This window comes from Cydia amplana, chromosome 20 (assembly GCF_948474715.1).
Source record: "Cydia amplana chromosome 20, ilCydAmpl1.1, whole genome shotgun sequence".
Lineage (NCBI taxonomy): Eukaryota > Metazoa > Arthropoda > Insecta > Lepidoptera > Tortricidae > Cydia > Cydia amplana.
Window position 1 is genome coordinate 10868934 of NC_086088.1, and position 15078 is coordinate 10884011.

The 15078-nt window shown below is 37.7% G+C and overlaps 1 protein-coding gene across 1 annotated transcript; it reads left to right on the plus strand.

Moving 5' to 3' along the window:
- The first annotated feature begins 1838 nt into the window (after positions 1-1838).
- LOC134657754 (uncharacterized) lies at positions 1839-2713 on the plus strand. The gene is made up of 3 exons (XM_063513319.1): positions 1839-1917; positions 2171-2329; positions 2513-2713. Exons 1-3 carry the CDS (start codon positions 1846-1848, stop codon positions 2711-2713), a joined length of 432 nt encoding a protein of 143 aa, XP_063369389.1. The 5' UTR covers positions 1839-1845.
- The last annotated feature ends 12365 nt before the right edge of the window (positions 2714-15078 follow it).

Here is a 15078-nt window from a genome sequence, read left to right on the forward strand (position 1 = left end):
TAAATATAAAATTTACAACTTGGTAGTTCAATTAAATTAAAGCTACGTGAAATTAACCGTTCAACGGTTGTATGAATAGACGCCAAAAAAGCGTTTTGTTCAACTTTTATGCAATTTACGTCCCGGTTTTTAATACTTATTTACTGTTTACCTTTTCCGTAACAGTAAGATTTCATTAAATTTCTTATTGATTTTAATTTAATTGCTTTTTGTAATCTCTCTATCTTCTATTTATCCATTTAATATAACTGCGTGAAGTTCGTGTCATGATTGATGCGAACTAAACGCTCTTCGCGCACTTTTTCGCGCATGATGCCCACTATGTGCCCACCATGAAGTTATATTTTTTAAACTGGAGCGAGTTGTCACTTTTTTTGCCATACTAATTTGAACCTTATCACCGAGACAGAAAGTTGTTCGTACCAGACTAGAGAAAATGGTCCACTTGAGATAGAAAAACCCGAGCCCTGTGTCTCACTCGCACATGTTGCCAATGTTAAAAAGATACCATTGTGGTAGAAATTATATCAATAAACTACTGAATTTAATTACCTTCTTATACAATTTTAGTGCTATATTCAGACTACAGTTCTGATATCTTTTAAGTAATTTATAAATAATTATGATGCCAATATTATTAACTGATTAAACCAAGCGCATACACAGCAAAAAAAAACTAAATGTTAGTATGGTAGAATTTGTAGTAACTTTAAATATTAATTGGTATCCCCAACTTGATGACATTTCTTCAAAACACGTGAATGCGAAATTTCTTAAAAATTGTGAAGAAATGTTGTGTTAAAGGTTGTTGGAGTGAAATAATTGCTAATTGTGGAATATTGTTTCACAAGAAAGCCACAATTATTACATTTTACTATAAAAATACAAGACAACATTGTCAAACTCATTAGGGTGACTATGATGTCGGCACGTTTTGAATCGGTCTCACAGAATTCTTATTATTAACGTAGGTAATGTAAAAGTAAGTTTAACATAATAGGTACCTTATGTCTTTATTTCGGCATGTTTAATTTAAGATTTGTTGTAGAATAATTGAAGGGATGTTTACAAAAACAACATAACTGCTTAGACCGGTTGACACTTTTTTAAGAACATTGTTAATCGTTTCAGGTGTCAACCAGTGTAGTCAGGTATGTTGTTTTTGTAAACATCCCTTCAATTGCCAAAATTTAAAACCAAAGTGCTTAACTCCTTAAACATACAGACTCTCATTTATACATAATATTTTGTTAGGTGTGTCAAATTGATATATGACATCGATTCTTTATAGGTAGGACACATTTCCGTCAATAGAAAAAAGGCACCAACTTTAAAAAAACGTCATATTTGCTAAACAGATCTTCAATGACGCTTACACTTAAAAAAAAGCTGAAGTGGACAAAAGGGAAGCCTACCTTTATGAACATACCATGAGTGAGTGCGAAAGAGGCCGACTACAAATGAAAAAAAAACCTGACCACTTAAAACCCTACTGATATATTCCATGTTATCCTAATATCCCACATACAGATGTCTTATGGTCACCCTAATTAGAACGAGATGCAGGGCTCTAGTTTGACTTCTCATGTGGACACACTTTTTGGTCAATGTACTCGATCCAGTTTATTAACTCTAAATCCGTGGTGCCCACTTTAATGTCATATGTCACATTGACATTTGACATAATGACATTTTAAAATTTAAACAGCGGGCGATGAATGATGAATGTCATACGAAATTATTCTTTCATAATAATTGACCAAAAACTGAACTGAACTGAATTGATATGTTTTGTAAACAATTGAGTTACATGTTGTGTTAATACAGTCACTAATTTCACCAACTATGAGCAGCCACGAAGACGATTTAGACGATGACTTGCCATGCGTGTCTCTAAGCCAGTCGACTGGTGGAAAAGTATAACATTTAGTCATTTAAAGCCCTGTCTTCATATCGCGCGGCCAACCATCGAACATTGGCTCGCGCGGCAGCCGCGCGCAATGGATACCGGGCTGCCGCGCGAGCCAACCCGATGCGCCCGGTATCCATTGCGCGCGGCTGCCGCGCGAGCTAATGTTCGATGGTTTGCCGCGCGATATGGAGACGGGGCTTAACATTTATCTTAAACTTTTTATAAATCAAAAGTTGACCCAAAGTTTCTCCTGTGTAGAGTGAGCTGGAGATGCCGCCAGCGTCGCAGCTAGCGTCGCTGCGAGCTCGTGAGGACGCGGTGGAGCGCGCGTTGCAAGATTTACATGAAAACAATGATCCTCTTCTGGTCAGCCTTTCTAGAAGCACTAGCCAAAGCTCGGCCAGTGAGGAGGGTGAGGTATGATGCTGTTTACTCAACATTTCCTAATATCAACAATTAAATTTGTTTGCTTATTTAATAAACTCTAGGAGAAACGGACCGCGTTGGTCATTTTATTTTAAGAACCGAACCCCTGAAGAAACTAATTGGTGTCCCCTGTTGTAGAGTTTACACATTAAGTATTTATTTTATTTTTCACAGGCAGCATTATCAGCCGCAGTCTCGGCACTGCAAGTAGCAGAAACTCCTCCGGACACCCGAGGGATGTGTGCGGAGCGCTTACAGCTGCTGACGTCTATGAGGGACCATTTCCCGGACGATAGGGAGTTTCTCGATAATTATATAAAGATGATGAAGGAGAAACCAGAAGCGGTGGATGCTGTTACTGAACATGTGAGTTAATCCATCATTAATCTTTTTAACTCCGAGGCGCTCAATATTTGCTGACCAACCATGGTATATTGTCTGGAAGAGATTGCTCTTAGCGATAAGGCTGCCTGTTGTTTACTTCTGTCTTCATGTATTGTGTTTCCATGTGCATTTATTTTGAGGTTGTGTAATTAAGAGGACTTGTAAAGTGTCATTCAATAGAACTTGCGAACTATGTAAACAAAACTTACTAGTAATTTGACATTCAGTGTCAATTTTAGTATGGCGGTTTGTTTACATAGTTAGCAATTTCTATTGAATGACATTTTATTGTATTGTATTGTAAAATTGAAAGGGTTTTTAATTTGTTGCTGGAAGGAATCGGCCGATGAGGCACATTTATTTATGGATTTTTTACTTTTGTTGGCTGAACAATTGCGTTGGGGTAAGATTGAAAAGTCTTTCATTAGTGGTAAGAAAAAAAAATCCGTACGCCAAAGCATTATGGGCGATGTTTCATCTTACCCCTCGTGACAACCCCTTTCAACCTTACCCCAACGCACCTTATTTCATTTATAGACATAGACATATACATCCTTTATTGGTAATGATAAATTACAGGTCACAAATTACATATTATTCAATTATTATACATAAGACATTATTTACACACACCTTATTTGTTCATTACGGTCACATTACAACTTATAAAAATAATAGCTTGCAATTATTTATAACTCATTATTTAATTGTTATAATTTAATAATTATTCATACACACTATTGAATGTTATTTCTTTATGTTCAATAAATTCTTTGTAACTGTAGAAACATTTTTCAATAAGCCATTCGGGAGACCATAGGGCTGGCGCTTACCGCGGTAACGCAGCCAGCATTATGGGCTCCATGCAAGGGGTGTTCTTTTTATAACATATTTTTTTATATTCATCTATTTTATTAGTATATTTTAGTTTTTATATAATATTGTAAGTATTAGTTTAATTTTTAAGTAGGTTTATTTTAATTTTAGTTTAGTTTTTAAATATTTAATACATAAGCCATTATATGAAATATTCTCTATAGTTATAATTTCCTAAACACACTTTTGTCATTACCCTCAGACAGGGGGGTGTCACTCCGCAGTTTAGGTACATTTGGCCGGCGCGCCCATCGGACAGGCGTATGGCAGTGGGCTGCCGCTCGGCGTGCACGATAGTCGTGTCACGCGGCGCTCGCGCAAAATTGAAAATACACAATGGCTTCGAAACTTACTTCCGTGAGAATCAGACATACTATCTCCGGATAAAAAAATGTATGTTTACATAATCAACGTTTGTAATTCCTACATATTTATCTTAAAAATAATAAATCAGTGGGTATAGGTATAAAAACTTGTCGAGTGATAACCCCGTGCCGACACTCACAGCTCGGTCATAAAACTGCGGCGCGCAAAGGAGATTCACGGTACGTGCGCGGTTATAAGTTTCAATTTTGCTTGCAGGCGGCGATATAGGTGTAATTTTATACCTAAATCTGACTTTTGTGAAGGAGTGAATTTTCTGTACGGTAGTACTATTAGTTATTCTGTGCCTCAGATCCTGCGCGGCATCTCGTCAGCCCTGATATCGGGCCGCACGCCGCGCGTCCCGGGTGCGGCGGCGTGGCTGCTGGCGGCTGCGCTGGGCTCGGCGCGCGCGCACCGTGCGCGGCGCGCGCTGCACGCCGTGCTCGAGCACGCTAGCGCCGCGCACGTGCGCAACTTGGCCACGGCTGCCACTGCGGCGATGGGAGGTGAGCTTACGTTTCCACATCCTAAGGCCCAAGGTTCTACCTATAGCATAGAACAGCGGTTCTCAACCTTTTTTTTTGACGGAGCCCTTTTGGAAAGCGAAATACTTGATGGAACCCTACAATAAAACAATAGTTTTTAGAAGTGTATTTTTTTATTAATAAGCATAATAGTTATGCTTATTTTATTATTCTAAATTATTCTAAATTCTTGCGGAACCCCTGCAGGGGTGTCGCGGAACCCTAGGGTTCCGCGGAACACACTTTGAGAATGGCTGGCATAGAAAAAAAAATACATAGAGTGCTCACTCCATACATCAGTTCAGACTATTAATTTCAGTGTCTACATCTAGCATCGAGTAGCGGAACTATCAGTACTGCTGCTTGACAATAGATGTAGCACCGACCGGAAAGTCTTATCTCGACAGCATAAGACTTTCCGGTCGGTGCTACATCTTTTGTCAAGTAGCAGTACTGATAGTTCCGTTACTCGCTGCTAGATGCTAATAGTCTTTTTGGTACTAAAACTGATGTATGGAGTGAGCACTCTATGTATTTTTTTCTCTATGCCTATAGTACCTATTCAGTTCGATGTAATTTAAACCATGTTCAATTGGAACAGTCGCTTTTGTTTTGTTTCGTTCAATTTTCAAACAACGCAAAATCAACTCTATTTCCTACAGTTTAGGTTCAAATTTAAGTGGCAAATTTTGGATCTTTCTTTTGTACGGCTGGGCCTTAGAAGGGTATAGTCTGTCGAGCCATTTCCGTCAGTAGAAAAAAGCGGCATAATTAAAAATGTAGACGCGAGGGGTTATCGTCCCATAGAAAATTTGAATATCGCACCTTTTTATACTGACAAAATTGTTTGTCCGGCTATAACATCCTTAGATCATGTAAGGTATATTTATCAAGGTATATTTTTCGGCTTCGCCTCAAATTGTTACTCGCGCCACTCGCCTTTTTTGACCTCTCTTAAACAACGGTTGCATAAAATACTATAATTCATTCATAATGTGGGTAGGTATGCACTTTTGTAGCTGGAGCTGGTGCACACATAATACTCAAAAATATGTCCCATAGCTCTTATGTCAGCAAATTAAGAAGTATGGGACATATTTTAGAAAAAGAGTAAGCGACTGGACATTCGGGAATTGGACGTACAGTGATTGAACGTTTGGGGATTTGGACATTTGGGGAATTGGACGCAAAGTGATTGGACTGTTACCTATGTTTACAAAAAAAAAAATGTCTTGTCTTGTCTTTACATTCGAGGAATTAGACATACAGGGACTGGACATTCGGGGAAATGAACCTTTGAGGCCACAATCGTTATGCACCCATATTTTTTACACTTGACTGTACATATTTTGCCTTTGTTATAGACGCTGACCAACTATTGGCAGCTTACGACGCAGTACGGACTGGAACTAGACGCGGTGCTGACCAACTAGCATCCGTCCTGCTCGCTCACGCCATGGCAAGGGTTTTAGCTCATAAGGTATATACTTTTGGATAATATTTCATTCTTGAAAGAAAGTAAAATGTAGTTTGTTGTTTAGTTATGGTAGTCCCACATCCCAAATTGGCTTTTATATAAGTTTACAAAACATTGCGGGACAGGGACAACATAATAACACTCAATGGTTTACAACATTTTATAATAGCTAGGGTCAACTATGGGATCATCATTATATTTATAATTTAAATATCATATGTACCTAAATGTTTCACATTCAGGTGTCTATTGTTTACCCATAAAGTTTTATGTCATAATGTATTGTTTGTCCGCATTTTCGTTAGTCATAATTTGGTTTCTCTTAGAAACGCGTAACTTTTCAGGATTGCCATAAAACAAACCTAACCTAACCTATCTATAGGATAGCCTTTGGAAATTCCTGAAAAGCTAACGGTTTCAGAATTATGACTAATGATAATCTGACAAACATTACATTATGACTTCCAATCATTATGTCAAACAAAGGGATCCGATTTCATATTATCCAATGTTGTTCCACATTTTTACATAATACCGATTCTATGAGAAGACGCAAGCAGGTTAATGCTACATGTTATAAAACTGATTTATTATTAAGCTTAGAATACATTTTAAAGTGGAAAAATTACTGTCTTGGCTGAGACTTGACTGAGCTTGTACGCTCTTACGGTAGATGTCGCTAGGGTCCCCTAGACGATCTAGACCCATAATATGGTGGAAAGATTTGCTGGCTATGGATGAGGTCTTGGTGGCTCAGATGGCAGAGCGCTGGAGTATGTATTTAAGTCTAAATTAAAAAAAACACATGTGGAAACAATATGAAGTTAGGATAAACTTAAGTTAAAGAATGTCATGTTATATTTAACTTATATTTGTATCTAAAAATAGTTAAAATACCGAAATTAAGTAAAATAGCCTAAAACAGTATGTAAAGAGAGGAGCCTATTTCTGCCAACAAACTGTTATACAGTTTGGCGGAGGTTGTACCTATTATGTAAAAATATGCTGTTCCGTGAATAAATGGTTTATTTATGTATTTATTTTTTATCGATCCAGAGGCCGTGAGTTCAAGTCTCACCCAAGACAGTTTTCCACTTTTAAATTTATTCTAAGCTTAATAAAAATTCAATTGATTTATTATTATTGCAGGAAACACCCCCCGATTCGGAGCCACCTTCCCCTCTATCCGCCGAATCTATTACGTTGGTGCGCGCCACCTGGCGGAAGCTGCCAACTCGCTCCCAACTCACACTGTTGCGTTGTGTCGGACGCGCGCTCGCGTCTGCAGGGGACACAAAGGACATAAAGGAAAAGGTGGACAAATGGGAAAAGGGAGACAAACTGGAAAAGGGAGACAAACGGGAAAGGGGGGACAAAGGGGAAAAGGGGGAAAATGGGGAAGAGGGGGACAAACGGGAAAGGGGTGACAAACGGGAAAAGGGGGACAAATGGGAAAATGGAGACAAAGGGGAAGAGGGAGACATTAAGGAAAAGGAGGACATACGGGAAAGGGGGGACAAAGGGGAAGAGGGAGACATAAAGGAAAAAGGGGACGTGAAAGGAGACACGGGGGATACTGCGAATGAAGATATAGAAAACAAAATGGACGTTGAAGACGTGAGCGAAGTTAAAAAAGGTATACTGTGTGATGTAGCTAATTATCTTATCAAATTTGTAATGTGTCTTCTCGATACTGTTGTTTTTTAGGGTTCCGTAGGTACCCAAAGGGTAAAAACGGGACCCTATTATTAAGACTCAGCTGTCCGTCTGTCCCCAGGCTGTAACTCATGAACCGTGATAGCTAGACAGTGAAATTTTCACAGATGATGTATTTCTGTTGCCGCTGTAACAACAAATACTAAAAACAAAATAAAATTAATATTTAAGTGGGGTTCCCGTACAATAAGTGATTTTTCGCCGTTTTTTTGCGTAATGGTAAGGAACCCTTCGTGCTCGAGTCCGACTCGCACTTGGCCGGTTTTTCTTATTTGGTTATTTTGTCTTCTTTACTTACTAAAATACAAAACAATCGTCAAAATCAAACAAAACAAAATCAAACTTTAAATAGTAGGTTTTTAGTAGGTACCTATGGCATTACCTATATGTGACGTTTCACGGAAAAAGGTACCTTATGGCATCTGGCGCTTACGTCGCATAGCACCGCAATTGTATTGGAGCGGCGTTAATAATAGCGTAGGCGCCAACCGCCATAAGGTACCTTTACCCGTGGGACGTCACATATTAATTTAAGTGTCTATTTCTATTTTTCTACACAAATTCAGTTCCTGTATTATAAACAGCGAATCCGCCTAGCGGGTCGTTATTGGTATGTGTTTCAAAGCTACCCGAATTCGGTTACTTATTTGTTTGGTTACTTTGGTTAAAGATATTTATTTATTTACACTTTATTGCACAAATTTACACAAAAAGATTACAAATGGCGGACTTAACGCCTTGAGGCGTTCTCTACCAGTCAACCATTGGGCTAAACAGAGACAGTTTGTTTGGTATAAATAAGATATTAATTGGATTGTGTATTTTTTCCAGAAGAATCTGAGGACAAAGTGAACAGGCTTCCTGAAACAGAAACCAGTGCCACGGATATTACATACAAGACCACTGAATGTAAAATAGAGAAAGAAGGTGGAGCGGCCCTGTTGGCGGCGATCGGACAACCCCTGCCGCGGGCCGCTGTCTTCGATATTAATAGACAACAGGTATGCTTTAAATAAATGTCATGTATATTGACATTTTTTTTTATATTATTTGACATTGTTAACAATTTAGTTAATTAATCGATTGCTTATAATGGTTTTTAAATTGTGTATTGCTTGACATTTGTATAATTATAATCAATTGTTATTTTCCTACTTGACGATCATAATATAAATTCGTATAGATTAGTGTAAAATAATTTATATTGTAATTTCATATTATGAAATAAATAAATCTAAATCTAAATCTATACTAAGAATAAAAAACCGGCCAAGTGCGAGTCGGACTCGCGCACGGAGGGTTCCGCAAAAATCACGTTTGTTGTATGGGAGCCCCACTTAAATCTTGATTTTATTCTGTTTTTAGTATTTGTTGTTATAGCGGCAACAGAAGTACATCATCTGTGAAAATTTCAACTGTCTAGCTATCACGGTTCGTGAGATACAGCCTGGTGACAGACGGACGGACGGACAGCGGAGTCTTAGTAATAGGGTCCCGTTTTTACCCTTTGGGTACGGAACCCTAAAAAGCGACCAAGGCCTCCAGTGTCCCAGGCTGGAATCGAACCAGCGTCCTCTGCTATCGCGGCAGGTGCCTGTGCCATTCGGCCACTGGGCCAGAGCGGCATAGTAGTGTGTCTACTTGAAATAAAAACAAATTAAAATATTTTCTGAAAATAATTTAATTTGTTCTAATACAACAGGTATGCTCTTCCATTTCGATAATTTTTAGGGTTCCGTATCCAAAAGGTAAAAAACGGGACTCTAATAACTAAGACTCCACTGTCCGCCTGTCTGTCTGTCACCAGGCTGTATCTCATGAACCGTGATAGCAACAGTTGAAATTTTCACAGATGATATACATATAACTTGCCCTAGTTCCTAAGAGTAGGAAGAAATATAGCATGGATTGGACCTGGGCAGCCGACCCTTTCCCCATTCCTTTTTGGGGGGTAGGCACGGTACGATCTCGTGGCTACTGGGCCAAACCAGCTTTGTTTGACCTTAGGAACAATCGTGCCAAGCGGCATCGCCTGAGTCAAAAGTCACTCACTGCACTCACTTAGCCTACGAATTCAATATCAAAAAATTAAAATTTTTGAGAAGCTTTATCTCGGAAACTATTCAATTCAATTTTCACACCTATTCGGAATAGATCTTTTTCTTCCCTGCTAGGAGGGATCAAAGTGGCACTTTTCCTCCCTGCTAGGAGGGATCAAAGTAACACTTTTCTGTTCTAGCACACTATTTTTACATTTTTTTGCGCAATATTTTTTTAGCTTAATAATCTGCTTAAGCATCAGATTGTGTCAACACTAAGATTTTTTTATTTTCCTCATAGTTGATGTGAAAAGCAGTATGTGTCACATGGTATCAAAATTATTTCGTCTTGGGCGTTAACACTTAAATCCCTCATTACGCTCAGGATTCTACAATAGAATCCATCGTTTTATTCAGGATTCAATGTACGCCCTTGACGGAAATATATCATTTTGATCCCTTGTAACACAAACTACTATTGTTCACCCATGAAAACCTAATATTTTATTGAATTGATGCATTCTTAAAAACGACATTATATGATAATCTGTTTTTGTGTGAGCGTTTGGTGTTATTTTTAAGCATGTATTATATCAATAAATGGGTTTTCATAGTGGATAAAGTACCCTTGTAAGGGCTAAAGTACGTACCTTACGGTCCCACTCGGTCGGGAATATCAATGATCTAAGAACTAATTTCTTTTTATTACAGGTATTAACAAACGTATCAAAACTTCAGCTAATATTCCGAAAACGATTCATAAGCGATCCAGAAGACCACCCATTAGATACCGCACTTAGCTGCTCACAGAACTCACTAGACGAATCCCTAGACACACCCACAACAGAAATAAAAATACAGATACCGATGAAACTGGTCACACCTATGAAACTACACTTCCCGATTTTACCATATCAAAAGACGCCATTTTTGAAAACACCTGATCCAAAAGAGCATATTAAAAAGATTGCGAAAGGACAGAAAAAGATGGAAGAGTATTTTAAGCCTCAAGTTAAAGTTCTAGAAGAGAAGGAACGTTCGCCTGAACCTAAGAGAGTTAAACGGCACAGGCCAGAAAGACGGTGCGCTCAAAAAAATGAGAAAAGCTAGGTTTTCTATAGTTAAAAGATAAGATAAAGATAAGATAAAAGATAGTTTATTCAAGTAGGCATAATTACAATGCGCTTATGAACGTCAAATAAAGCTACACCGGCTCCAACCCTACACCTCTGCCCCGAGAAGATTTAAATCCCCCCTCAATTGGAGGAGGGTATCCCAATATGGGACCGGCAACAAACTCGGCGGGACACATCTTTTCAAAAATAATTACATCTTATAATTAACATGCATTACGAGAAAATAAGGAAAAAAAAATACAATTTAAATCACTATAGAATTCATGCAATTATACACATAAGGTGTAATAGAAATTTGATTTAGAAAATATACATATGTACATGTTAGTTAGTCATACAGTGATTTTAATATGTCTTAGGGCCACTTGCACCATCCCAGTAACCCAGGATTAAGCGGTTAAACCGTTAACCCAGTCTCAAATTGTACTGGTAACCATGGTAACTCCAGGTTTAACCGGTCAACCCCAGGTTAGTAGAATGGTGCAAGAGGCGCTAAGGGGCATTCCAAAAAAAAAAACTTTTCACCACACCGAAGGCCCGGTAAAGGCTGTCTTGATTGTTCAAAAATCGATAGCAAAGTTGCGTTTTGTTCACATGTGAGGCAAAGTAATCAAATGCAAGTTTCGAGTTGTTTTCTTATGTTTGCTGGTTGAATTTACTTTTAAATGATGATTTTGAATGATAAATATTTAATAACATTAATTTAGATTTGATTTGGTTTGGTTTTGTTTGATATCTTACAGTTAATATTTTCTTCGGCTTGCTGTGGTGAAAAATTTTGTGTTTCACTTGGGGGCAAATTTTGTTTAACCCTCGTGCTTTGAAACCCTCACAACTCGTTACGCTCGTGGTTCAATTTTGTAATCTTTCGCTTGCTCGGGTATCATTATTAGCAGGATCGGTTAAACAACAACTTTGCCCCCTTGTAAAACAAATAACTATTATAACTATTATTAAAGTCCATAATGAGCGTTTAGAATGTCGTATTTATAAGTTTGTTGTGAAGAGAATATGTTACAATACTTTTTAATTTCAGATTTAATGTTTCTTTCACACTCGACTTTCAGTCTTCAATATTCATCCATGATTTTCTGTAAGATATTTATTTTAATCCTTTGACCACCTAATACGTCAAGTACTGACGAATAGCAACCTTCCTGCCTTCCGATAAGGCTTACAATGGCGCGTTGCTATAATAGGCGTGGCGTTCAAAGGGTTAATTCTTTTATATTATTAAGAGAAACTAATGTGATACTAGATTTTATAAACGGGTTAAATGCAGAATGTACAAAAACAGCTACCTATTCGCTAGGTGCACGACTGGTGCTGCCCTCATTTAGTCGGACTTTCTACGTTAAATCTTATGGAGTGAAATTAGTTCAAGCGGCTGCCGCTAGTACTAATGTCGGACATTCCATAAGATTACCTGTGTTTGTGACGATCAGCGCCACTTCCCCCTCCATCGACTTCGCACATTGCCAATAGGGTATTTGACTGTATTTAAAATAAATTATTTTACACCATACATGAAATAAAGCACCAGAAGATTAATAGAGAAACGTAAACAGCAGTTATTTTTAGACACAATTTCTATTTTAAAACCCGCATAAAACTGTATAGAGTAGGTTATTTGATTGTGACGTCACATGCTAGTGTTTCATACAATTTCCTTAGTAGCAAAATCGTTTTGACAGTTCGAAAAAAGAAACTGATTTGACTAGTAGTCAAATACCCTATTTAGCATAATGGCCACCCCACACTAGCGTCTCTTGAGCGTCGGCGTGTAGTCAACTCTAATCACTAAACTTATGTTGATATTGAGATTAAAGTTTGTGTTACGTAATATTATTATACTTTGTGCACTCGTATTTGCATTATTTGACACATGTCACACAACAGCAATACAGCGTAAAATGTCTTGCACATCGAAATTACAAAGGAAGGCAATTGCACTGCGAGCGTTTACGTTCTACGTCTTTTTTTTTTATTTAGGGTTGGCCGGACACCACCGTTATAAATCGGTAGTCGTCTAAGTAAATCGTTAAGAATTTTTCCTTTTAGGTCGCAACAATTCAATTTAATTCAATGTTTTATTCATAAAATATACATTTAACACGTCAAATTTTTAAACATTGTTATTTAATAATGATTAGATTAGATTTTTTTAGATTTCTAGGTAAATCTTGTTATAAATCATTGATATTACAATAGTTATTAGATATTTATATTTAAAGCATTATTAAATTTATTATATCTTTTTATTATTATTTATTAACTATATAATTCTAGCTTTATTTAAATCTCAAATAAAAAATCATTAAACGTCACAATTCAATACCTCAGTCTAGGTGCCATCCAATCGTAATCGCTTGCTGTGACAATCGATTTGGGTTAGCCAGTTACATCTCTATACAACGTCAGTCATAATGTGTCAAATAATGCAAATAAGAATAATCCCACTATAAGTAGTTATAAGTATTACTTAAGTTATGAATATACTTAATTTGCAGTGCCCTTACACTGTAAGGCTTACAGGGTCCATAGCTTGTTCACCATTCCAATGTAAGACCTTATTGTACCTGTGACAGCAATAAATTACTGAACTCTATGGCTGCTGCTCGACGCACCGTTGGCGCAACTGCGCAGCGACGCCATTTTCCATATGGTTACTAGACGCCGACGCTCAGGAGATGCTAGTGTGGGGTAGCCGTAACTAAACCCCGAAATCCCTATATTTGTATGTGGGGTTATGAAAGTGATACATTTTACCTCATTTGCATAAGAAATACTTATTCTGCATTTCACCAAAATAGTTTTTGTAATACACCACCGACTTAGGGTTAATGTTACAGAACACTTTTAACCTTTTGGACGCCAATGACCGATATATCCGCACCGTAGGTTCAACGCCAAAGACCGATTAATCGGTCAAAGACCACAGAGCAACATAGACGTACGTGCATATGCATAAAGTTAAATTTCAGTTTTGACACTTCGGTGACGTGGCGTCAACGTGACAGCTTTTGTGTTTGACACGGCGTCGAAAAGGTTAAAAGTATATTAAACTTTAAAAAAACATGTTTCATTGATATTAAAAGATTTGATTTGAGAATGCATTTTATTAATGTGACCAGAATCTTAACAGCCGAAATTAGTACAGGTTGACCTTAGCTATTGGGTAAACCTTCAAATCCCACGTAGAGTTACTTCTCAGGAATGCTCTAACGTAAATATGTTTTTAATTAGAACAAAAGATAAAAAATAAAGTAGGTACTGTATTAATCATTATCAGTGCTTTTGTCAATTTGTTCGAAAATGTGCGGCAATGATGACATTTCTCGAGTCAGAATAACCCATAGATATAGTGGAATAAGCTAAATTTCATGTCAAGTCCTACGTCGAGATAAGTATGAAACTTATAGGTAGGTATATTAGGAATATATAATGTTTCTGCAAAGATGTGATCAGGGTCTATTCCAGCCTATGGGATGGCAGGCGTGGCTCACTCCGCGATTTCGTCGCGTCGCTACAAGTACATGCGGCCCACACCAATTTTGGTGTTTAGCGATAGTAGTTGCCATATCAGTCGTAATAAACGCTTTTTGTTTTGCACCTTTTGTACCTAGTACTATTATTTATTCTGTGCCTATACTGGGTGCAGTACCGTCTTTACATTAACATAGTTTTTAAGATTATACCTACTAATAACGCTATGGATCAATGATCTGAAATAAACGATTTTTATTTTTTTATTTTTTTTTATTTATTTACCATAAGGGCTCAGCCCTGGGCACGGGCCCCCATTCACAGGGGCCCCCCAAGGACAGACAGTAACAGTATATCTGATTACCCATAATAAATAGAAGATCATAGTAGAAAAATGTTAGTTTAATTAGCTTTCTTTACTTTCCGATAGGTATAATAGGGTCCCCAAATTCTTACGTGCCCAGGGGCCCCAGCATAGTTTAAGATGGCCCTGACTGGGTGGTGCGTCAGAACATTCTAGACATTGTTAACTGACTGTGAGGTAACCGCGATAGTGAAAGTGCCTGATGACTTGGTTCCGCGTCATCCCGACGCAAGTTAAGATCCGTTTAATAATAATAACTATGAAGCCAACCGCCATATATTAAGGTACCTTTACCCGTGGGACGTCACATTTTAATACGTTAAACTTTAAAGCAAGCGTTTTGTCATATGTAGACTTAAAATGTAGACATTT

What these genes read in the sequence shown, in the direction of transcription:
- LOC134657754 (XM_063513319.1), top strand. Translation starts at nt 1,846, where the DNA reads ATGAGCAGCCACGAAGACGATTTAGACGATGACTTGCCATGCGTGTCT. An exon ending in GCCAGTCGACTGGTGGAAAA is followed by an intron (nt 1,918 to 2,170) that starts GTATAACATTTA and finishes TCTCCTGTGTAG; the next exon opens with AGTGAGCTGGAGATGCCGCC. An exon ending in CGGCCAGTGAGGAGGGTGAG is followed by an intron (nt 2,330 to 2,512) that starts GTATGATGCTGT and finishes TATTTTTCACAG; the next exon opens with GCAGCATTATCAGCCGCAGT.